This window comes from Triturus cristatus, chromosome 3_1 (assembly GCF_964204655.1).
Source record: "Triturus cristatus chromosome 3_1, aTriCri1.1, whole genome shotgun sequence".
NCBI classification, from domain to species: domain Eukaryota; kingdom Metazoa; phylum Chordata; class Amphibia; order Caudata; family Salamandridae; genus Triturus; species Triturus cristatus.
The window spans coordinates 1,163,781,991-1,163,807,215 of record NC_140583.1 but is presented as its reverse complement, the minus strand read 5'-3'; the positions used below and the strand labels follow the sequence as shown (position 1 = coordinate 1,163,807,215).

The window sequence follows — 25,225 nt, the reverse complement described above, 5'->3', positions numbered from 1 at the left end:
TAAATAGCAGATTTCATTACAAGACCGGCGGCTACATTATGCATTATTCCTTTAATGCGTCCCCAAGCAGCCGCATACATCATAAAGCACAAGTTCCAGAGTAGAACGTTAACATAAGATAAAATGCATGAGGCCATAATAATCAGCCTCTTTTAAATGCGGCTCCAAGCAGATAAGTTGATTTATTTTACTCCTTCTTTGACACTGTATATTCTTTACTAGATATTGTGTAATAACGTTTTGTTATAATATTGTATATTATCTCTGCTAATAATTGTTTTTAGGCTTTATCATTGGCCTTCTATTTCGCTAATTGGGCTTCACCCCACCCCCCACCTTCTCTTATCACCACAATCTCCAATTTATGGAGATTGCTCTTTCTTCCCCGCCTACCCTCTTTATTACACTAAGCGCTTCGTTTTTTTTGGTGCCCAAAGTTTTAAAATAGGGGGGAAGAGGCCTGTCTTTATTAGACAGCTCTCCCCCTTACCTTCCGTCTGTGGCTCCCTTTCGACAAACACACTTGCAGTGGCGTGATTTTGTGCCTTTGATGCGTGGTACTCTTCCGCTTCGTCTGCGATCGTAGCGGACATGAAATGCCTCCGTTTTTCGACCGCCTAGAGGAATGGGCCTTGGCAACGAGCTCGTAGCGCTCCCGTGTTGCCAAGGTGCTTTCCTCTCCTTTGTACAACGAAACCTGGCTGAATCGGTCGCTCGAGCAATCGGACAGTTGCTCGACTGCCGAGCAATCTGACAGTTGCTCGACTGCCGATCAGCTGATTTCTCCTGCTTCCCCTCGAGTCTCTCTCCAAAACCACCTTCTGCAAGAATATAATAATATAAAATAATAATTTCGCTTAGCATAGCGATTTAATTATAATTTGATATATTTATTGATACATATATATATTTTCTTACCGGGTTTTTTAACTAGACACCACACCTTAAAAACATTTTTTTAAAAAGGATAAGAGGGAGCTTAACATTTTTACAAATTTTTATAACCTAAACATATATATAAAAAAATTTAAAAAAGGGGACATAGATCATATTTAAGTCTGACAGATATCTCACTATGTCTGACATTGAATCGGATGAGGCTAGCGCGCCTATACCTAACATGGATAATGAGGCATTTAAAAATCTAATACATAAAGAAATGAGATCCTGTATGTTGGAGACTTTGTCAAAGGTCGCATCTTCTAAGAGATCACTTCCCTCTGATCATTATGATTTTAGCGAAAACCAACATAACCCATGTAATGAAGATCTCATTGAAATCAGGGGGAAAAGACTTAAAAAAAAACAAAGAATATTATTCAATCATCACCCAAGAGCACGGGAGGTCCTAGCACCTCAAGTTTTACGGGAGGTCATCGCACCTCAAACACTATGGGTGTCCTTAGCGGCACGAACTATCAGGGTGTCCCTAGCGGCACAAAATATCGAAGTGCTCATGACACTAATCTTCAATTCGAAGACAATGTTTTTCAAGATGATAAAGCCTCTGATCTTCCAGATGAATATGTCTTAGATCTGGATGAAGATGAACAGGAATTCGATTCTCATCCTTTTGAAAGTGAGCTTCCCTCTTCTCCTTCTAATGATATTATCGTAGATCCACTAGGTGAGGAGATGTTCTCACCATTGAATCTAAAACACCCTAGGAGCTCGGAGTGGTTTCCCCACGAACACGTCAGCAAATTCATTAAAAAATGGTTAAGGTACCCTCTAGAGAGAGATACTCGAAATCTTCTAAGATCTGAATGCTCCAGACCTTCTATAGATGAGAAAGTATGCCAAACCCCAAACCTTGACCCTGAACTTATCAAATATCTCTTTAAACTCGGGAGAGACCCGAGAAAAGGTATGGAAAGGTCACTTAAGAGTTGCCAAGACCGCGTCCTTGATATCCTTGGCCCACTAGCCAGGATCATTGATACAGCCGAACATAGCCATATAAACGGAATACCCCTCAATACTGAGGTTATTAGGGGTCTCAGTCAGAGAGACTTGATTCTTTTGGGCAATGCCAATTCTAGCCTCAATTCGGAAAGGAGAAGAGTAGTTCTCACAAAAATCTCTCCTAAATTGAGCGATCTAGCTGACAAAGAGCCCTCTACCAACCCCAAAGGACTCCTCTTTGGCGAGGACCTTACCAAGATGCTTGGCAAATATGTATCTACTTTTACCGCTCTGGACAAAGCACATCAAAACATGAAAAAGGTTTTCAACACTGTCAGAGGCCGGGTTCTGGGGTACCGGTTTTGCCCTCACCTGACCCGATCACCACTGTTTCCCCCTTGCAGGCGCCGGACTCAGATGCCGCCTGGACCACGTCATCCAGCTCTCCCACCCCATGGGTCTGGCCCTTTAAGGAAGAGGCTGACGACCCCTGCTCCCGCCTCTGGGGGTGGACCCACACCGCATCACCGGCTGTAAAAGACCCAACAACCAATGGAGGAGGCGGCGCAACCCGGAAGGAGGACGAAGCCGAAAGAGACGACGACGGAGCCAAGAAGAGTCCAGCAATTCCGGAGTGTCGAAGACCTCGGAGGATCCCACTAAGGAGAAGCCTGGAGGCCATCGTCCCCTCGAAGCGCCCCGCCACGCTCCCGGAGGAACGTGGCTTGAGCAGGTACGTCAGCGCTTGCTGGGTACCGGGAGGCGGGTGGAGCCAGGAACCGAGGGAGGAGTGGGGCTGCCAGGCGGGGAGTCCGAATAGCAGCGCACTCTCTGACCTCTAACGCTCCCCTGGTGAAGGAATCCCTCCCTAAACGGCCCGCAGCATCCTAGAGCTGGGTGACATCCCCCACACCCTTTCCCTCCGCAGCGCCACCGCCTAAAGCCCTAATCGGTGCTTTTCTTTCTTTGTTTTGGTGTGCTCCCCATTTATACCGCTGGCCATCCTTCATATCCTGACGAGGGAGACGAGACGACGTGAACCGAGGAGGGAGAAGCCATCACCCTGGAAGACGACGCCAAAGACTCACCCTAATTACTTCCTTTGTTCTCTCTGTACCAGTGAACCTACGACTCCCCATTAAAACTATAAGGAAAACCCTAAGTCTGTGTCGCGCTATTCCTGCCCATTCTGACAAACACCAATAACCTTTTTGGCAGGGCCGGAAGAAGGGGCCTTTCTTCCGGCCGCTTCAATCGCAGGCCCTACTCCAGATAAAGAGGATTCAGCGGAAGAGGTTTCCAACTCTCTAATACCCCTGACTTCTACCCACAAAGAGGAAGAGGATTTCGCTCTCGAAACTTCAGATCACGTGGAGCATCCAACGCCAACTTTCCCCAAAGTAAGTACAATTCTTCCCTCTCCCCCCTTTCCTTTTCCCTGAAAGTAGGAGGCAGACTAAGATTCTTTTTTCACAATTGGAAATTGATTACTCAAGACCCTTGGGTTCTGAACACAGTAAGGGGATTTATGATAGACTTTATAGATACCCCCTATCAAACTTCTTTCCCCAGAGATATTCCGCTCACCTTAGATCAAGAAAAAATAATAGTGGAAGAGATATCCTCAATGCTTCAGAAAGGTGCTATCATAGAGGTTCCGATAGAGACTCTAAGGTTCATAAGTGCTCTCTTTCTCGTAGAGAAAAAAGACAAGGGTTGGAGACCCGTAATAAATCTAAGGGACCTCAACAAATATCTTGTTTACAGACACTTCAAGATGGAGGGCATCCATCTTCTCAGAGATTTACTAATAGAAAGAGACTGGCTAGTCAAACTAGACCTAAAGGACGCCTATTTTACCATCCCTATGGCCCAAGCCCACCAACCCTTTCTCCAAAGTATATGGAAAAATCATCTTTTCCAATTCCAGGCTCTTCCCTTCGGCCTCTCCTCCGCACCATGGTGTTTCACCAAAATAATGAGATCAGTAGCATCTTCTTTGAGGGAAAAAGGCATCCGCATGATCATTTATCTAGACGACATCCTTATTCTTTCACAAGATCACTCAGATAATCCAAGACCTGGAGACTGTAATAAACCTCCTAGAGAATCTTGGCTTTATCATAAACAAAGAGAAGTCCATACTATCCCCTTCCAGAACCATGGAATTTTTGGGATTCAACGTAGAAACCACGAAATGTCTTCTTCTCCTTCCCCCAAAGAAAATAACAAAAATCAGGAAGGAGATAAGGCATGTGTTGAAACAAGAGAACTTATCCCTGAGGGAACTAGCAAGGCTACTAGGCCTACTTTCTTCCTCCATCCAAGCTATCTTTCCTGGTCCCCTAAATTATCGTGCTCTTCAGAGAGTAAAAGCAAGAGCCCTTCGTTCGGGCCTCTGGTACGGGGATCGCATTTCCCTGGACCCCGAAGCAAGAATAGAACTGACCTGGTGGTTGGAGAACTTAGATGCTTGGAACGGAAAAGCAATTTTTGGTTCAGTACCAGAATTCGTGTTGGAATCCGATGCGAGCCTTCATGGGTGGGGAGCCTGTCTCCTAGATCAGAACACAGGGGGTGTTTGGTCTCAGGAAGAGTCGGAACACCACATAAACTTCTTAGAACTGACCGTCGGGCTATATGCTCTAATGAACTTCAAACACTCCCTTCAAGGCAGATCTGTCTTTCTGAAAATGGACAATATGTCCGCAGTTGCATATATAAATCGCCTAGGTGGAACCAAATCTGCAGACCTCTCCAATCTAGCCAGAAAACTCTGGATGTTCTGTCTGGAACACAAGATTTCACTAAAAGCCGAATATCTTCCAGGGAAATCAAATATTTCGGCAGACTGGAACTCAAGGTTCCTCTCAGACCACTGCGATTGGAAACTCAACGTTTCTGTCTTCAACTCTCTCAACAATGTTTGGGGTCCACTGGAAATAGATCTTTTTGCCAGCAGACTAACTTTCCAACTAGAAAATTATTACAGCTGGATGCCAGACCCGGGTGCTCTAGCAGTAAACTCCTTCCTTCCGTGCTGGTCAGGGAGCAAAGCTTACGCCTTTCCCCCATTCGCTATGATTCAGAGAGTTCTTCAGAAAGTGAGACATCAACATTGCTCAATCGTCCTAGTCACTCCCTTCTGACCATCTCAAGCTTGGTTTCCAACCACCCTGGAACTGGCTTACCATCTGCCATTCTTGATCCCCCGCCTAGTAAATCTTCTTACAGACGTAGACGGAGGAATTCACCCTCTAGTTCATTCAGGGAATTTGAACCTTCTTGCCTGGAGAGTGTCATGAGAGCCAATGATCTCACAGGCCTTTCGTCAACAGCTTCAACTCTCCTGGGAGAATCTTGGGCCCCAGGCACACACTACCGATATAACAACATTTTGAAATTATGGGTACGTTGGTGCTTGGAAAGGAATCTGGATTCCGTGGAAGCACCTATCGTTGACATAGTTAACTTCCTTGTAGAGCAATTCGAAAGGGGTCTTAGCTATAGATCGATCAATTGTTATAGATCAGCTATCTCTGCTGGACACTCTCTCATCAATGGTAAAACTATTGGTAAAAACCCAATTATTTGCAGGGTGCTTAAAAGTATTAGACTCAGGAGACCTCCCAAACTGAGATATCAGTCTCTTTGGGATGTTAATTTGATTCTTGATCTCTTTTCTAACTGGCCTGATAACTCTCTTTTGAATAGGAAAAACCTATCCATCAAACTTGCCACTTTACTTTGTCTTATTTCCTGTCGTAGAGTTTCCGACGTTAAAGCTCTTGAAATCTCCAATAGATCCTACAACATGTTTGGAGTCAATTTCGATTTATTTAGAAGAACCAAGACTATGTCTGATTCTATTTTTTACCCTCGCTTTGACCTTTGCAAAAAACTTTGTGTTGTGGAGTGTATGAAAGAATATGACTGCAGGATGAACCCTCTTCGTTCCCCTAATGTAAATCAGCTACTTATCTCCTTCGTTAAACCTCACAAAGCTATTACCTCTGCTTCCATCACTAGGTGGGTTAAAATTGCTATGAAATTGGCTGGTGTTGATTTAAATATCTTTAAGGCTCATTGAATCAGAGGCACTATGGCCAGTAAGTCCTTCTGGTCTGGAGGTAAGTTGGATGACATCCTTAAAGCTGCCGACTGGTCTAATGCTAGTACCTTCGCTATGCATTATTGTAAACCAATTTCACATATGTCTGATGTGGTCTTACAAAGCTACCAACATGCATAATGTAGCTTCCGGTCTTGTAATGAAATTGCGATTCTCCTATTAACATGACTAGAGAATCTCGATTTCATTAAAGACACGGAGGCTAACATTATCCCACCCTCCCTTTCCCTTGGTTGTAAAAAAATGTTACAGTACTTATGTTTACTGTTTAGTCTTACATATCTTATGTAATTTGCATTTTAGATTTTTGGCATGATGAAATTGTTATACCTTGTCTAACCACATATTTTGCCTCCTCATTTTAGCATTTCTTATTCTGGAGTTACTTGCATCTTTTTTTGCTTTTCAGATAATCAATCTTAATCTGAACCTCAGGAGATTGGAACTCTGGCTCTTCCATCGCCCTTCCTCTCTTTGTTTGTTCATAACCTCATGGATTTCTCTGCTGTTTGGACTGTTAATCGTTGGATCTTATCCTGCTCTACATTGCATTTAAAAGAGGCTGATTGTTATGGTCTCATGCATTTTATCTTATGTTAACGTTCTACTCTGGAACTTGTGCTTTATGATGTATGCGGCTGCTTGGGGACGCATTAAAGGAATAATGCATAATGTTAGCCTCCGTGTCTTTAATGAAATCCAGATTCTCTAGTCATGTTAATAGGAGAATCACAATTACTATTTCATCAACGCATTCTAGCAATGTGTAAATGGTGAACTCTCACGGTATGGAGTTTACCTCTAATCATTCTTTATTATCATCTATATGTATGCCTAACTAATGAGAATGAATCCAATATTATGATTAAACCCGATTATGATGTTGAATTTAAATAAAATGTATCTTTTGTGTGGGTAAAGTGTGCACCGAAATGACAAAAACTAAAGTAGGTGTTACACATTCCAAATTAACGATGCATCTGTGAAACTTTAAGAGATTGTACTTCACATGTGTGCCTATGTTATACAGCTAAAACGACATTCTGAATATATGTTTTGAAATATATTTACATGTTGGTACATTCAAAAAGCAGTAGTGTACCATACTGACATATGTTATTTGTAACCGTACTAAATAATTTCAAGTGCATCAGAGTTATACTAGAATCATGACATCTGTACATTGCCTATGAATACATGTTTAATAATTTTATGTATTACGTTATATTAGCTCAAATTAATGTAGGCTTGACTGCATACGTGAAGTTTCTTGACTTGCTGAATCCACTACTCATGAGAGAATTTCCCAATATAACCAATAACGAGAAACAGGGTTTTCTTTCCTGAGTTCTCATGTACTCTACAACAGTGGTTCCCAAACTTTTGACTCTTGAGGACCCCCACTGAATCACCACTGGAAGCCAGGGACCCCCAAGCAATTTGTATTATTTACATTTTAAACATTAAAACAGTAATTTGAAAAAAGATAAACACACATGTGCACACAAAACAAATACTCAAATTACTTAGGATTTTAAGGGCATATTTACAAGCCCCTATCGCCATGGGAACGTCACTTTTTTTGACGACCCAGTGGCGATAGGGGCTTAGCAATGCTTAGCGTGATGGGGTGGGCAGTGGGAGTTGGGGTGGGTGTTCCACTGCAACACACATTGATTTTGACGCTTCCCCTCTATTTACAGGGGCAGCGTAAATAGGAGGCAGCGCCAAAATTAAGACCAGGGAAAACCAGGTCTTAACTTGGCTAAACAAGGAGAAATGCTTTGTTTCTCCTTGTTTTTGCTTTTTCAATGTGTGCTGCCTTGTGCAGCACACATGGAAAAAGCAAAACGCGTTGGATTGTTTATGTTCAGGAAGGTGACCCTTCCTGCGCATAAACACTCTTTTTTAAAAATTGCATTTTGTAACTTCCATGTGTGCTGCATTAAGCAGCACACATAGAAGTGACAAAACTGCATTTCATGATTGTTTATGTGCAGGAAGGGGGACCTTTCTGTAGATAAACAACCTTCCCCTGCACGCAGACATCCTTGCACTATGGTGCAAGGGTGCCTGCGTCGCAGCTACACTGCTAAGTGTAGCGCCAGCATGGAGCGAAACGCCTGAGACTCGTTAGCATTGCCGGTTAAAGCAGGCAAACTCAGAACGGCGATTAAGGATATGGCACGGGGGAAGACGCTTGGGCCTGATGGCCTTCCAGACAAATTCTATGTTGCCTTTGTGGACATATTAGCCCCAGAGTTGGAACAGGTTTTTACGTCTGCTTCAAGAGGGACTACTGCCGCCCTCAGTTAGAGAAGCACTGGTGATCCCCTTACCAAAAACCATGAAGGACCATGCAGCGGTAACGGAATTTAGGCCCTTGTCCATTCTCAACAAGGATTTTAAAATCTTAAGCAAAATGTTGGCTACTAGGCTCCTTCCGCATATGCGGAGGTTGGTCCACACCGACCAAAACAGCTTTATCCCCTCACGCTCCACATCTAATAACCTGAGGAGACTATATAATGCCCTGTTCCACACAGATCTGGGTAACTACCCTGATGCAGTGGTGATGGCGATAGACCTGGAAAAGGCTTTCGACAACCTGCGCTGGGATTTTTAGGTCTCGCCCTGACGTAAGCAGCGCATGCGCTGCACTCGTCTTACGAGCCTTTTTGGAATCGATACGATTCCAGAAGCCTCGTCCCAGCTCCGCTTTCAGTTTTGATTAGTGTGCGTCGTTTGGCTTCACAAATTATGCCGAAGGCAGTGCAATGATTGCATGCAAGGTATGTCAATCGCTGCTTGTTGCCACCCTGTCTCCTTTTAGCCACGCCCAGCGGGATTGGATCTCTTACAGCGGAGTGGCACAGAAGGTTGTAGTATTAGCTTGCCGCACTTTCTTTTGTATGCTTGTTTTTGTTGGTCCTTATAGCGAGCGCACACCACTCGCGGGGGATGGGCCGCACAGAGGCAGGCTCTTTGCAAGGATTTAATGGTCAGTTGCTGTATGTAAGCGTTAACCTTGTATTGTTGAGCCAAAACGTTTACTTATTATTTTTTGTTTGTTTAATTTTACGGAGTTTTATATAGCGCAAACTTGACCCGAAGGTATCGGGTATCAGAGCGCTTTACATTGCACCAGTTGCATTACAAGAGGACACATTCATTATTGTTAGGCGCTTAGATGGTATTAACCTGCGACAAAATAAGCAAATAATACTGCCAGAGAATGTGACGTATTCTAGTACATAACGTGCCTCTTTTTGCTGCAGCATAATGACGCAAAACCAGGTACACTTTGCCGCATAATAACCCTGCGCCTAAGGACTCGTGTATACTGCGAAGTACGCGCTAAGCAATCCCAGCATAAGGCGACTGCCAAGGAGGGAGGATGCACCAGAAAGCAGTCCCCATTGGGAACCCAAGCCGACTCATTACTCGTAAACTGTTGCCATGCCATGAGACTGACTTTGAAACAGCCCTCATTTCTCAGTCAGCAGAAGGAGCACGCTGGACATTGTAGGCACATATTTGACACGTGCACAATTGAACTACAAGCCCCAGCATGCTTAGTGCTGTAACTTAGAACTGCAGGAGCGGCCCAGAGTCATCCTCAGGGGCATGGGTCCAGTCGGCAGCTATGTCATGTATTAATTCTCTGACGTCGACGTGAGAAACAGGGTGGAAGCCGGTTGGCTAATGCAGTATATTTAAGGGAAGCAAGTTTTGGAACTGACCAGAATACGTTTTGGCTGTAGGGGGCGTTGTGGGGAGTCCCGTGAGCAAGCTGAAGAATTGCAGCTTCCCGCTTATATCTGAGCAGTCTTGCCTCGGTTGCAATGGCAGACATTGCCGCTATGACTGTTTAGGATAACGCGGCGTCCCCGCCCCCCCTCTGCCCCCACCTCACCTCCTCCTGGCATCTAGCCAAGAGTAGCGTTTCGAAATTTGTCCTAATGTTCTTAGAAATGATGACTGCGGGCCAGCTTCCTGTTTTTCCTTTACTCTGCTCCTTTACTCCCCTTTGTTACGAAAACAAATGGCCTCTCGTGCACGTTCGAACTATAGCTACAAACCGCTATAGCCTTTGCAGCGCTATGCTGCCGTGTGTGCCGTCGCTTCACTGACCAGTGCAGTCAGACATCAGCAGAAAAACGTATTTTGTGTGTAGGTGGCTCTTATTGTTACACCGTTTCCGCTGTGTGTGATGCCTCCGAACTGCGTAGCTGGCAGTACTAGATGAAGGGTAGAGTGAGGCCTCTAAGCGCTAGCCAACAGCATAAACTAACAAGCGCTATATAAATACAAACCTTTTTTTTTTATTCTATCCTCCCACTAACCTCTGAATCCAAATAATTGACTAACCTATCCATCACATAAATCACTTTCATATTTTACTATACTAAATCAACACTAATCCTTTATGGGTTCCGGAATAGGTGCTACTAGCCGAAAAAGTGCTTTGAGCCCTCGTCAGGGTAGTAAGCGCTATATAAAAGCAATTACAATACAAAAAAGTACACCCCCTCGCAGCTCTTTATCCCATTGAGAAGTCTGTGGTATAAAAGTGTCAGCCAGTGACACACCAGGAGTAAACGGTGCTCTGAAGGAGTTAGACTCCACAAAGTCGTCGAGTTTTCAAGGTGTAAGCATGAGACGGTCATCTATCCAGTCCAGGTTTTCTGTCCGTCCCGAGACATGTAAGCCGGATTTTATAATAAAATAAACAGGACTTCAAATCTCTGATAACCGCGGGTGGAAGGGGGATTTGACATCTGTAAGATTTACAATTATTGATCTGCACACTTGGAACTGAGCTGTTATCCAGCCAAAAACGGGTGCGCCTTTGTTCGACTTCAGAAAGCTGAAACGACCATTCAACCGTGCTGTGATTTGAATCTTAATATCACGGCAAGCACATAACCCGTTGAGCTATCCTGCTGACTCCAGATACACTCATAAAACGTACTGGCCTTTGCACTGGGAATACAAGCTGCTCCGTTTCGGAAATGTGTTCTTCTCAGGGCACCCCATGACTGAAGGATACACAGCTCAGCGTGCAGCCTGCGGGTGTACTGTGCTGGCATCCTGCCTGGAGCTGCCTCAGACACAGCTTTGGCAATGAGCACGAGACGCGGAATGTGGGGTCAGGTCAGGTAAGGACCAGCAGGTCTATTAAGGTAGACTGTGCATTGGTCCTCAGCTTACCCTTAAAGCATATCACAGCGTTACCTCGGATTACTCTCTCTCTGATCCTGTGCAGAAGAGCAGACAAGTGCAATTTAACTCAGAAAAGAACGTTCAACCCGACATTCTGTATATTATATATTGCTTCGGGGCACTGCACTAATAAACGCACATTCGCATTTATTCACTACAGTACAGCGAGTCTGATGAGAAAAAAACACGTTTAATGTCTCATTAACTGTAAGCTACAATTACTGTATTTAGGGAACAACTCTGCTTATAGTCACAAGGCTTCTTCAATATAGTATCAATTTACAGTGCAAATTTAAGCCCATGCATTCTGCTTTTTGTTAAATATCTTTTTTAAATGAATAACATGAAAAAAACGGTGTTCCATAAATTATACATGAGGACACCAGTGTAATGTGCTATTTATTACCATTATTGGAGGAGGGGGAGGGGAAATATGACCCATCAGGAGACTTTGTCTCTCCTAAGTCGTGGGCTCTCTCCACACCCAGTGTGAGAAGTTGGCCTGGCATATGCTGTCCACTAGTTATAGTGGACACCTTGCACCAGTCCAATTCGACTCTTAAGGTGATAGGTTAAAATGCAACCTTTAAAGAAAGCTATCCTAGTGGTAGCTGTGGAGAGCATCCTTCAGGCTAAGTCTTGAAGGAGTGTTAAGCTTATTGTTTTACCATGGATAACCTCTTGAATGTCCAAATGAAAGAGTAGTCCACACAGGTATATATTCAAAATATATGTATTTATTCTAAGAACAAATCCCACTAGTCTCTTGTGAGGCTGAAGGTAAAGATGCAATTCAATAAAGCATTTAAACAACAATAAATAGCACTGGAATCACATGGCCCCGGGGGGGGGACCAAACCATATATTAAAAAAGTGGTATAAGAACCACGACACTTCTGCAGACAGTGCCTAGGGCACTTAGGGTCGCTGGCCCCTTACGAAACCACCCAAGGTAGTGAGGAAGGGGACCCACGGGAGACGGGTGCAGTGTTTAAACTACAGTCGGGAACTCTATTAAACCCTATGGGAAATGTTGCGTTTGGAAATTACAAGAATCTGGACACTTGTAGCAGGAGTTCAAGTTCAGGAGCTTAGAGTTAAGCTTTTGGAGGGCCCACACCCACGACAGTACCGAGGTACCACTGTTACCTGCCCCAGGGAAGCCGGGTGCATAGGTCGTTTTCAATGTCGGGTCGCGATCTCGTTTTCAATGGAAAAAGGTGAAGAACTGCTGCTGGCGTGAGGCGTTGTCAATGTCGTGCAGATTGAAGATGTAGATCTTGAAGGTAAGGACCTGAAAGCAGAGGGGACAGAGTCTGGATCACTAGCCAGTGACCAGGGAGCTCAGGAGAAAGAGCCCTTCAATGTCGGGTGCTTCCAGGTTGAAGACGGGTAGCTTGGATCAGCAGCCACGGGGTCCAGGAGGCTTCAAGGAAGGCCAGCTTCTGGAGGGTGACTGTCCCACGAAGGATGAAGGCCGCTGCGGTGTTAGTGTCCGGATTGGATCCACCAAGCCTTGGCAACCGCAACCCACGCAAGGATCTCAAAACAGCTACGGTGCAGACCCACTAGGTCTGAGCGAGGTCTCCAGCGAGGAGACTGGAGAACAGGCCTGGAGCAACCAGGGGAGCCCTTTAAAGTAAAGATTGACTTCCGCTAGGGCCCACCAGTCGAGAGACAAGGGACCGCGGGAGGCGGCAATTTGGAGTGCGTAAAGATGAGCCCACGGGTCGCCGGAGCGGGCTGGTGCGTCGTCCTTTGGCACAAGTAATGCTGAGAGGTTGGCTCAATGATGGGCCAAAGCACAACTTCCCCACTGGTCGGGGTCGTGTGCTGTGCAAGAGGTGGCCGGCGTCCTGGGGTATTGGGGATCTCGGCACCCATGGGGTCCACGGTGCTGAGCTTTGCTGTGCACACTCACTGGCCTCTGAGATGCTTGGAAACCCACCTCAGGGTAGGCAGAAGGCTTCGATGTCCGTAGGAGCAGCGGAGTTCAAACCGGGTCACTTGCAGTGTTTCAGGTGCCTGCCAAGCAGGGGGGTAACTCCTTTACCCCAAGGGAGATTTCTTCATTCAGCTGTGCGGCAGCTCGTCGAAGGTTCAAGTCTTTGAAGTCAAAGATTAATCTGAGGCTCTGGGGACCCTGCACCCACCTTTATCCAGAGATTAGGGGAGTGTCTGAATCAGAGCCCACCAATGAGAGTTCAGGCGGGGAAGGGTAGCTACACCCTCTCCCCTTTGTGTGTTTTCCCGCCTGGGCAGGGGACAGGATGCCCCTGAACCGGTTTGAGGCGGTGTATGCAGAAGTAGGCACTGGAGAAGCCTACGTGCAAGTTTGAAAGCCATCCTATGGTGCACCCACCCAGTTCCAATCCACATAGTCTGTCTGGGGAGGTGGGAACACCTCCCTGCAACAAGATCCCTATTGTCCAGCTGCCGTGGCTGGAGTTCTGTCCAGCAACAGGCAGCCAGAGTCGTGTGGGTGGCGGGTAGCATCCATTTTGTACGACGTGTGCACTTTTAAATTGGTGTCTAAAATCTGCCACTTTTACCATATCACCCCTCTAGCAGGGGGGAATCATGCCCTCACTCCCACGGCTGGATTGGGGGTATGATTCCACGATGTTTGACACCAAACATGACATGGTTCTGTGCAGCCACTCTCAAGTTATCACGCTATTCCGATTACTTATAATGCGGTTAAGAGTATATGGTATGGCTGCACTACAAACAACCCAGCAATAGTTTTAACGAAGGTTGAAGAGGGGCCCTACTCAGGTAGGGGTTCCCCCTCACACATCTCAGCACCCTGCCTTGTAGGATTACCAAGGCCTGCCTTAGGGGTGACCTATGAGGATATATGTGTTGTATTTAAGTGGGATACAGGATACCTATATCCCTGTAAGGGGTGCAAGTACCACCTTACCCAGACTACAGTAGTGGTCTGGTGGTGTCAGTTTGTATGGCTGTCCCAGGGGTGGCACAATAAATGCTGCAGCCCCTGGTAGGCCTCTGAGGGACCCATGCCCTGGGTACCTAGGGTACCATCTACAAGGGGCTGATAGGGTGTCCTCAGTATTCAATTGGTGTGTACCTAGGGTACTCACATTAGTTTAGAGAGGAAGCAGATAGGCTGGGGTCCTGGATAGCAGGGCCACAGCCTGGCTAGAGTCAGAAAACAGTCAAAACATCAGCAAAAAGTTGGGGGCAACTATGCAGTCGATGCCACTCTCCTACATAACCCCCCTCCCAAACACAGGGACATTAAACTAACCTTGACCAGTTGAGTCTTCATGTTCTAAGTGGAAATATCTGGAGAGGCCATCTGCATTGGCATGGTTGCTCGCAGGTCTATGTTCCACTGTATAGTCCATCCCCTGTAGGGAAATGGACCACCTGAGTAGTTTGGGGTTTTCACCCTTCATCTGTTTTAGCCATAGGAGGGGCTTGTGGTCGGTTTGAACAATGAAGGGAGAGCCTGGCCCTCTTCATTCAGTTGTGATAATACAGCACCTACCCTCACCTCAGATGCATCAGTTTGAACTATGAATTCTTTGGTGTAGTTGGGGCTTTGGAGCACTGGAGCAGAGCACATGGCCTGTTTTAGGTCATCAAAAGCTTTCTGACAGCTGACAGTCCACTGAACCTTTTGGGCATCCTCTTAGAGGTTAAGTCATTTAAGGGGGTCACAATGGATCCATATCACTTTACAAATCTTCTGTAGTAAGCAGTCAGGCCTAAGAAAGCTCGGACCTGAGTCTGGGTGGTTGGAGCAACCCAGTCCATGATGGTCTGGATCTTGCTGTGTAGTGGTTGAACCTGGCCTCCACCTACAAGGTGGCCCAGGTACACAACCTGACTCTGCCCTATCTGGCATTTGGAAGCCTTGATAGTGAGTCCTGCCTTTTGCAGGGCTTCCAAAACTTTCCTTAGGTGGATCAGGTGATCCTCCCAGGTGGAGCTGAAGACAGCAATATCATCTAGATATGCTGCACTAAAGTCATCCAGGCCTGTGAGGACTTGGTTCACCAACCTTTGAAAAGTGGCAGGTGCATTTTTCAAACCAAAGGGCATTACAATAAATTGATAGTGCCCACCAGGGGTTGAAAATGCTGTTTTGACTTTTGCAGATTCAGCTAGCCTTATCTGCCAGTAGCCAGCTGTAAGATCAAATGTACTCAGATATTTGGCTGAGGCCAACTTATCTATGAGCTCATCTGCTCTGGGAATGGGATGTGCATCAGTCCTAGTAACTGCATTGAGTCCCCTGTAGTCTACACAGAATCTCATCTCTTTCTTGCCACCCTGGGTGTGAGGTTTGGGTACCATGACTGCTGGGCTAGCACAAGGGCTATCTGAGGGCTCAATAACTTCCAATTCCAACATCTTCTGGACTTCTGTCCTTATGCAGTCCCTGACATGGTCAGGTTGCCTGTAGATCCTATTCTTCACAGGCAGACTGTCCCCAGTGTCCACTTCATGAGTGCACCAGGTGGTCTGACTTGGAGTCAGTGAAAACATATGTCTGAATGACTGGAGCACTTGTCTGCAGTCAGACTGTTGCTGGGCAGTGAGGCTGCCTGACAAGGCTACACCATCTACTGACCCATAATCAGGGTTGTGAGAGAGCAGGTCTGGGAGAGGGTCACTCTCCTCCTCCTGTCCCTCATCAGTTGCCATGAGCAAGCCCATGTCAGCCCTTTCCACATATGGTTTCAGTCGGTTTACATGAATTACCCTGTGGGGACTTCTGGGAGTGCCAAGGTCCACCAAGTAGGTGACCTCACCCTTTTGTTCCAATATGGTATGGGGTCCACTCAATTTGTCTTTGAGGGCTGCTGGGGCCACTGGCTCCAACACCCATACCTTCTGTCCTGGCTGGTACACCACCAGTACAGCCTTTTGGTCATGCCAGGCTTTTTGCAAATCCTGACTTGCCTCAAGGTTTTTTGTCGCCTTCTTCATGCACTCAGCCATCCGGGAGCGGAGACCAAGTACATAGTCCACAATATCCTGTTTAGGGAGTTTGAGAGGTAACTCCCATCCCTTCTTCACTAGACAGAGTGGCCCTCTGACAGGGTGGCCAAACAAAAGGTCAAAAGGGCTGTAACCAACCCCCTTCTGTGGCACCTCCCTGTATGCAATGGGAAGGCAGGGCAGAAAAACATCTAATTTTCGCCTGAGCTTTTCTGGGAGTCCTTTGATCATACCCTCTAGGGTCTTGTTAAATCTTTCAATAAGCCCATTGCATTGAGGATGATAAGGGGTGGTGAACCTGTAGTTAACACCACACTCCTTCCACATTGCCTTGAGGTAACTACTCATAAAGTTTGTACCTCTGTCAGACAATACCTCCTTAGGGAACCCTACCCTGGAAAAGATTCCCAGGAGGGCTCTTGCCACCACAGGTGCTGTGATGGTTCTAAGGGGAATAGCTTCTGGGTACCTGGTGGCATGATCTACGACAACCAGTATGAACCTGTGCCCAGATGCTGTTGTTGGGTCAACGGGACCAACAATGTCAATCCCTACCTGTTCAAAGGGAACCCCCACCACAGGTAGTGGTATCAGGGGGGCCTTTGCGGGCTTACCTGCCTTGCCACTGGCCTGGCAGGTAATGCCAGAGCTACAACAACTCTTACAGTCCTCACTCATTTGAGGCCAATGAAAGTGAGGGACAATTCTGTCCCAAGTCTTATTTTGGCCTAGGTATCCTGCTAAGGGAATATCATGGGCTAGTGTGAGTAGGAAGCCCCTAAACCTCTGAGGTATGACCAACCTCCTGGCTGCACCAGGCTTGGGGTCTCCACCCTCAGAGTAAAGGAGTCCATTATCCCAATATATCTTATGGGTTCCAGCAGCCTCAGCAGCAGCCTGCTGTCTGAGGGGTTCAAGAGTGGGGCAGCTCTGCTGCTTCAGGCTCAAGTCTGCCCTAGAAGGTTCCCCTGTCCCCAAGAACTCAACCTGATCAGTTTCAAGTTCATCTGGGACAGTTCCTTCTTCAGGTGTCAGATCCTCTTCTGCTACAAGAGTCTCTTCAGACTGACCCTGTGGGGAAGGCACTGCCTTACCCCTGCTACTCCTCCTCTTGGAAGGTCCTTGGTTCATTTTTCCAGGATCCAAGGCCTGTTCAGTTTCTGTCAGCTTAGCTTTTGACCTTGTCAGGGAAAACACTTCTGCAGGAATACCCAGCATTGCTGCATGGGTAGTCAGCCCCCCCCTCAGCCCATCTGAGGTCTCCAAATCATTTCCTAGCAAACATTCTACTGGTAGGTCTGCACTCACCACAACCTTCTTTAGGCCAGTTACCCCTCCCCAAGAGAAGTTAACAACTGCCAGAGCATGGTTAGTACTGACATTGCTCGCATTGGTCACTTGGTAAGTTTCCCCAAGTATGATTTGGTTAGGATCCACAAGGTCCTTAGTCACCATGGTGACACTAGCCCCTGTGTCCCTGTATGCTAGAGACTCCCTTCCATTTATCCTAGGCTGTTTGTATTTGCCCAGACCACTGGGACTCACAAATAGGGACAGGTCCCCATCACAAACTAGCACAGCCTGAGTAGGTGTTCTGACTAGGCCAGAGTCCTCTCCAGATCCCAGGCTCAACCCTACTATACCCTTGTTCTGTGTACCGCCACCTATAGCTGGACTAGGGGGAACAGGTGCCTTAGGGGCAGGTGTAGTGGTACTGGTGGAGTCTTTGGCCTTGTTAGAGTCTGAAGTCCAATGGGTTTTCTGCTTACAGTTTTAACACCATGGCTTCCAGGCTGTTTAGCTTTGTTAGATTGGGAATTTTCAGATGCAGCTGTTTGGGGGCCTGTTGAAGACTGCTGGTCTTTTCCCTTTTCCCCACCCTTCTCAGAGTTTTTGGCATCTTCCTTTTTAGTTGCACCCCCCAAGGGCTGGACCTTTTGCTTGATCCTGGTTCTGACCCATTTGTCTGCCTTCTTTCCCAATTCTTGGGGAGAGGTCAGATCTGAGTCCACCAGGTGCTGATGCAATAAATGATTCTGACAGTTATTAAGAATCTGCTCCCTCATGATGAGATTGTACAATCCTTGATAATCATTTACTTTACTGCCATTTAACCAACCTTCCAGAGCCTTGGTAGCACAATCTACAAAGTCTACCCAATCTTGATTTTGTGCTTTCTGGGTATCTCTGAACTTTAACCTGTATTGATCAGTGGTTAGACCAAACCCAACTATCAAAGCATTTTTCAAGATATAATAATCATCTGCATCCTCTTCCCTAACAGAGATTAGCTTATCTCTTCCTTTGTCAGCAAAGGAGAGCCATAAGATTGCTGCCCACTGATCTACTGGGACCCTTTGAACTTTACAGGCCCTTTCAAGTGCAGTGATCCATTTATGGAGGTCATCCCCTGACTGATAGGGGGGAACAATCTTATGCAGGTTCCTATGGTCGGGAGCTTTCTCTCTAACTCTAGGGGTATTATTACTGTCACCAGGGGTCTTTAGACCCCACTTTCTTGAAGCTTTCTGAAGCTCCAGGGACTCACTGTCGAATGCTAGCTGTTCTCTCCTGAGCTGAAGCGTAGCTTGCCCAAACTGGATCAGTCTGCATTTCATCTCTTGGGAGGAGTCTCTTCTCTGAGAAGAGGCAGAGATCCTTTTGGATCTCCCAGAATGGGCAGACTCCTCTGAGGGGGATCTGTTCCTTCTGTTTGGATCCACCACTCTCCCATTAGGGATGGAGGGGGTACCCCTTGGGCCTCCACCTCCATGTATAAAGTGGTCAGTTTCTTCCAGGTCAAGTTCATTATCCTCTTCCTGGTCCTCAGCAGAGTCCACCACCTGGGTGTCCTCTTCTGTGGGATGCCCACCCAACCTGTCTACCCCATCAGACACTAAAGTCTGCTTGAAGTCTGCAATGAGCAGAATTTCTATGAGACATTGTGTGTTGGCACCTTTGGTTGTCTTCAAATGTCTAGCAGTGCACATCTCCCTAAGCTCAGCAAAAGTGAGATTGTCATACCTGTCGACTGGGACCTTTGACGGTCCCTCCAGGGCCTTATGGGCTCCTGATCCTGAAGACATTTCTAGTGTAGTGGATTGTTGCATCTACCTACACTAGGGGTGGCCTACTGAACCTTTTCTTGAGTTGTAGTCAAGGTGTGCTAAGCCCTCTACACACAACTCCTAAGTTCAGTAGAACTTATTGTATTTTAAGCTGAATTTATATGTACCTTTAGTACCAAAGTGGCTTTCACTTTAGAAATTCAATTTGTTATCTGGTAAAACAATGGCAAGCTTGAATTCAACCGCTGCACACCAATGTGAGAAGTTGGCCTGGCATATGCTGTCCACTAGTTATAGGGGACACCTTGCACCAGTCCAATTCGACTCTTAAGGTGATAGGTTAAAAGACAACCTTTAAAGAAAGCTATCCTAGTGGTAGCTGTGGAGAGCAGCCTTCAGGCTAAGTCTTGAAGGAGTGTTAAGCTTATTGTTTTACCATGGATAACCTCTTGAATGTCCAAATGAAAGAGTAGTCCACACAGGTATATATTCAAAATATATGTATTTATTCTAAGAACAAATCCCACTAGTCTCTTGTGAGGCTGGAGGTAAAGATACAATTCAATAAAGCATTTAAACAACAATAAATAGCACAGGGCCCCGGGGGGGGGGGACCAAACCATATATTAAAAAAGTGGTATAAGTACCACGACAGTTCTGCAGACAGTGCCTAGGGCACTTAGGGTCGCTGGCCCCTTACGAAACCACCCAAGGTAGTGAGGAAGGGGACCCACAGGAGACGGGTGCAGTGTTTAAACTACAGTCGGGATCTCTATTAAACCCTATGGGAAATGTCGTGGTTGGAAATTACAAGTATCTGGACACTTCTAGCAGGAGTTCAAGTTCAGGAGCTTAGAGTTAAGCTTTTGGAGGGCCCACACCCACGACAGTACCGAGGTACCACTGTTACCTGCCCCAGGGATGCCAGGTGCATAGGTCGTTTTCGATGTCTGGTCGCGTTCTCGTTTTCAATGGAAAAAGGTGAAGAACTGCTGCTGGCGTGAAGCGTTGTCGATGTTGTGCAGATTGAAGATGTAGATCTTGAAGGTAAGGACCTGAAAGCAGAGGGGACCGAGTCTGGGTCACTAGCCAGTGACCAGGGAGCTCAGGAGAAAGAGCCCTTCAATGTCGGGTGCTTCCAGGTTGAAGACGGGTAGCTTGGATCAGCAGCTACGGGGTCCAGGGGGCTTCAAGGAAGGCCAGCTTCTGGAGGGCGACTGGCCCACGAAGGATGAAGGCCGCTGCGGTGTTAGTGTCCGGATTGGATCCACTAAGCCTTGGCAACCGCAACCCACGTAAGGATCACAAAACAGCTACGGTGCAGACCCACGAGGTCTGAGCGAGTTCTCCAGTGAGGAGACTGTAGAGCAGGCCTGAAGCAACCAGGGGAGCCCTTTAAAGTAAAGATTGACCTCCGCTAGGGCCCACCAGTCGAGAGACAAGGGACCGTGGGAGGCGGCAATTTGGAGTGCGTAAAGATGAGCCCACGGGTCGCCGGAGCGGGCTGGAGCGTCGTCCTTTGGCACAAGTAATGCTGAGAGGTTGGCTCAATGATAGGCCAAAGCACAACTTCCCTTGGTCGGGGTCGTGTGCTGTGCAAGAGGTGGCCGGTGTCCTAGGGTATTGGGGATCTCGGCACCCACGGGGTCCACGGTGCTGAGCTTTGCTGTGCACACTCACTGGCCTCTGGGATACTTGGAAACCCACCTCAGGGTAGGCAGGAGACTTCGATGTCCGTAGGAGCAGCAGAGTTCCAACCAGGTCACTTGCAGTGTTTCAGGTGCCTGCCAAGCAGGGGGGTAACTCCTTTACCCCAAGGGAGATTTCTTCATTCAGCTGTGCGGCAGCTCGTCAAAGGTTCAAGTCTTGGAAGTCTAAGATTAATCTGAGGCTCTGGGAACCTGCACCCACCTTTATCCAGAGATTAGGGGAGTGTCTGAATCAGAGCCCACCAATGAGAGTTCAGGCGGGAAAGGGTGGCTACACCCTCTCCCCTTTGTGTGTTTTCCTGCCTGGGCAGGGGACAGGATGCCCCTGAACCGGTTTGAGGCGGTGTATGCAGAAGTAGGCACTGGAGAAACCTACGTGCAAGTCTGAAAGACATCCTTTGGTGCACCCACCCAGTTCCAATCCACATAGTCTGTCTGGGGAGGTGGGAACACCTCCCTGCAACAAGATCCCTATTGTCCAGCTGCCGTGGCTGGAGTTCTGCGCAGCAACAGGCAGCCAGAGTCATGTGGGTGGCGGGTAGCATCCATTTTGTACTACGTGTGCACTTTTAAATTGGTGTCTAAAATCTGCCGCTTTTACCATATCACCCTTCTAGCAGGGGGGAATCATGCCCTCACTCCCATGGCTGAATTGGGGGTATGATTCCACGATGTTTGACACCAAACATGACATGGTTCTGTGCAGCCACTCTCAAGTTATCACGCTATCGCGATTACTTATAATGCGGTTAAGAGTATATGGTATGGCTGCACTACAAACAACCCAGCAATAGTTTTAACGAAGGTTGCAGAGGGGTCCTACTCAGGTAGGGGTTCCCCCTCACACATCTCAGCACCCTGCCTTATAGGATTACCAAGGCCTGCCTTAGGGGTGACCTATGAGGATATATGTGTTGTATTTAAGTGGGATGCAGGATATCTATATCCCTGTAAGGGGTGCAAGCACCACCTTACCCAGACTACAGTAGTGGTCTGGTGGTGTCAGTTTGTATGGCTGTCCCAGGGGTGGCACAATAAGTGCTGCAGCCCCTGGTAGTCTTCTGAGGGACCCATGCCCTGGGTACCATCTACAAGGGGCTGATAGGGTGTCCTCAGTATCCAATTGGTATGTACCTAGGGTACTCACATTAGTTTAGAGAGGAAGCAGATAGGCTGGGGTCCTGGATAGCAGGGCCACAGCCTGGCTAGAGTCAGAAAACAGTCAAAACATCAGCAAAACGTTGGGGGCAACTATGCAGTCGATGCCACTCTCCTACACCCAGCAATAGTAATAAACAGTATATTCCACTCTGCGCACCAGCATTTATACCATATATTACACAGGCATCCATAGCAACCATGTAGTTCTGCTCAAATGCAATTTCCAATCCAATCCAAAACAGCTTTATTCGACAAAAGTCATAAAAGCAATACAAACACGTACAGATACACAATACAAAGGTAATAAACCAAGACAAAAAACTTTAAAATCGGATACCTTTTAAAATATATACAAGATTAAAATACATACAATTACAAAGTGGATCGCAGTGGGAGACATCTAGGACAGCTAACACTTTACTGGCAAATACTCTGGTTTCTTATAATCCATGCCCACCCCAAGAATTTAGCGACAGCCACAACAATGGCTTGATCAGTACTAGTACGAAGAATTCTTCCTGCTTCACCACTCAGTCTCGTACCCAATAATTTACAAATGGGTCTCAGCCAGACACACCTCGGAGCCATATAGGCAGGGCATGAAAAAAACATGTGGGCAATTGTTTCTTCGTGGGAGTTACACAAAAAACATAAATTATTGCGGTTAGTATCCCACCGAGCAGTGAATGATTTTAAAGGCAACGATCCCACCCGCATCTGGAAATATAGTTTCCTATCTAGCACTTTTGTAACAAGATCCCAGAAAAATTCTAGCCTTGGAGCAGGTTTTATGCTCAAAAAGCCATCAGATAGCGAAAGGGGTTTGCTATCAAAAAGTACCTTGGCATTAACCAGCTCCCAATATTTCTCCTTCAAGAGTGCTTTAGATGGAAAGGAGGCACCCGAGGGGTTCTCCCAGAGATCACTCATCCCCAGAGCCACAAGGGATTTTCTGAGTTCTTTGAACCAACCAATATTACGGGAGCCAACCAAAGACATTACATCAAGGAAGCCTTCAGCATACTGAGCTAAAGCCGGGGTTGTCCACAATCTACGCCAATAAAGAATAGGTCGTAGTCTAGCTACATCGGCAATGGAATTCTTACCCAGATCGTGCCTTAAAGGAACTATAGGCGTGCTCTGAGGGAGGGAAGTTATACTACGCAGAAACTTGTTTTCCGAAGTAGTTAAGGAAGACAAGTTCTCGTATCCCCACAGTTCAGCACCATAAAGAGCTGTACTTACAGCTTTAGCACTATAGACCTGAAGCACGGGTCTAATCGGTTTAGTTAAAGATTTTTTAAATTCACCAAATATGGCTCCTACCAGCTGCCTATGTTTTAAAGTAGACAATTCCCTCTGCTGTTTCCACATAAAATTATTTTGGATGTTAACCCCTAAATAATTAAAAGTCTGCACTTGCTCCAAAGGATTGTTAAACAATACAAGTTTGTTTTTGAACGATCTATGAGGCCTAAATGCCATGAACTTGTTTTTTTTAATATTTACCTCAAGGCCACGGTCCACACAGATGTTCTCAAAAGTATCTAATGAACGCTGGAGACCGCCAGGTGTCTTAGCAATTAAAAGCGTGTCATCCGCGAACATTAAAATTGGGATTTTAGTGTCACCAATGGTGGGGGCATCAACATTCGCTTTCAGGAGACGTTCGGCTATATCGTTGATATATAATGAAAATAGGGTTGGGGCCATTGCACAACCTTGTCTAACCCCCCTCTGTACCGGGAAGTCCTCAGTCGTCTTGCCCTGGCCTCCCCATCTAATTCTAGCAGAATTGTAGTCGTGGAGCCTCTGGATTAAGGACAACAAACCGCCATGAAGCCCCAGATCTTCCAACGTCGACCAAAGTTTAGAACGGGGGACTAAATCAAAGGCGGCCCTTAGGTCCACGAACACAGCATACAAATTTCCCTTGCCCAAAACCACAGTCTTCCAATAGAGGAGGACAATGCAATTTCCACTGAAAGGCAATTTTTTCCTTCTTGCTAATAGCTCAGCCTTATTTTGATGACTCAGCACGAAAGTTGCCACTCATTTGATGAATGTAGTTTTGTTTTAGTATGTCATGTTTAGTGCAGCTCCGTTGAGGGGTGGACAATCTTGATTCACTGCTTTCTGAATTTTTATGGGGCACTGTAAGGAGTAGAGGTGCGTTACATAAGCCCACACTGTCGACTAATAATGGAGAGCTCAGAGACCCAGATTTTTTGTTTAATAATTTTTTTAGTTGTAATAATAAAAGATAACATTGCGATGACATCAGGAATCATGGTACAGTATATTGAGACATAGTCCAACAGTGGGCGAACTGTATCAGTGTCTAGACAGTGAACGTATCTCCAACTCACTGACTTTTCAGAGGTTTCCTGCCCCTTCAAACACAGTTTCTCCCGACATCCTCAATGGATCAACTCGAGGAACTGGCATGCATAACAACCCATTAGGTTCGTTCCATGACTTTCTCCAAATTGTGGTCCATTTGTTCGGGTAGCCTCTACTTTCAGACCACCCTCTCTGCCTGCACACACCAATCCATATCCTCCTTCCACTCCCTCAGGGCAGGGGCGGATACAGCCCTCCACATCTTGGCTGTGTTGTGCTCGCCACTATAGAGCCCAATGGTCTCCCAGAGGCAATCATTGCTATTCAGAATTGTAGCCTCCAATATATTCAAAAGGCACCACTTTGCCCATTTCGACATGTCTCCACCACACACATTCATAACACAGGACGTCACCGCCTCCCAGTATTTTTGGAGCAATGGGCAATCCCACAGCATATGAAAGAATGAGCTGTCGTGTCCACACCCACTGGGGCACAACGCCGAATCAGCCCTGCGAATCTTAACCAGTGTTGTAAAGCCCCAGACTGAGCTATATTAGTTAGTAGCCCAGCTTTATTGTATGGCTAGGGGGTTTGATGTTGAGGGCTCTAGTGAAATCATAATGTTTGGGAGGAGTTTAAGTACCAGAAAACGGGCCAGCATATGAGGTTGCACTACTGAATATCAACCCACAGAATATCGA

The 25,225-nt window shown here is 46.5% G+C and overlaps 1 protein-coding gene across 9 annotated transcripts in view; it reads right to left on the bottom strand.

The window, feature by feature from the left end:
* Window positions 1-25,225, bottom strand: part of SLC37A2 (solute carrier family 37 member 2) — an 892,550-nt gene that overhangs the window by 648,287 nt on the left and 219,038 nt on the right. The window contains exon 1 of one of the 9 annotated variants that reach the window (XM_085646075.1): window positions 491-633. The exons of 7 other annotated variants lie outside the window; for them this stretch is intronic. In XM_085646075.1, coding sequence (XP_085502201.1) covers window positions 491-593 — 103 coding nt within the window. In that variant the 5' untranslated portion in view covers window positions 594-633. Of the gene's footprint in view, window positions 1-490; window positions 634-25,225 lie in introns of those variants that run through there. One more of the 9 variants, XM_085646076.1, reaches the window with a different exon arrangement.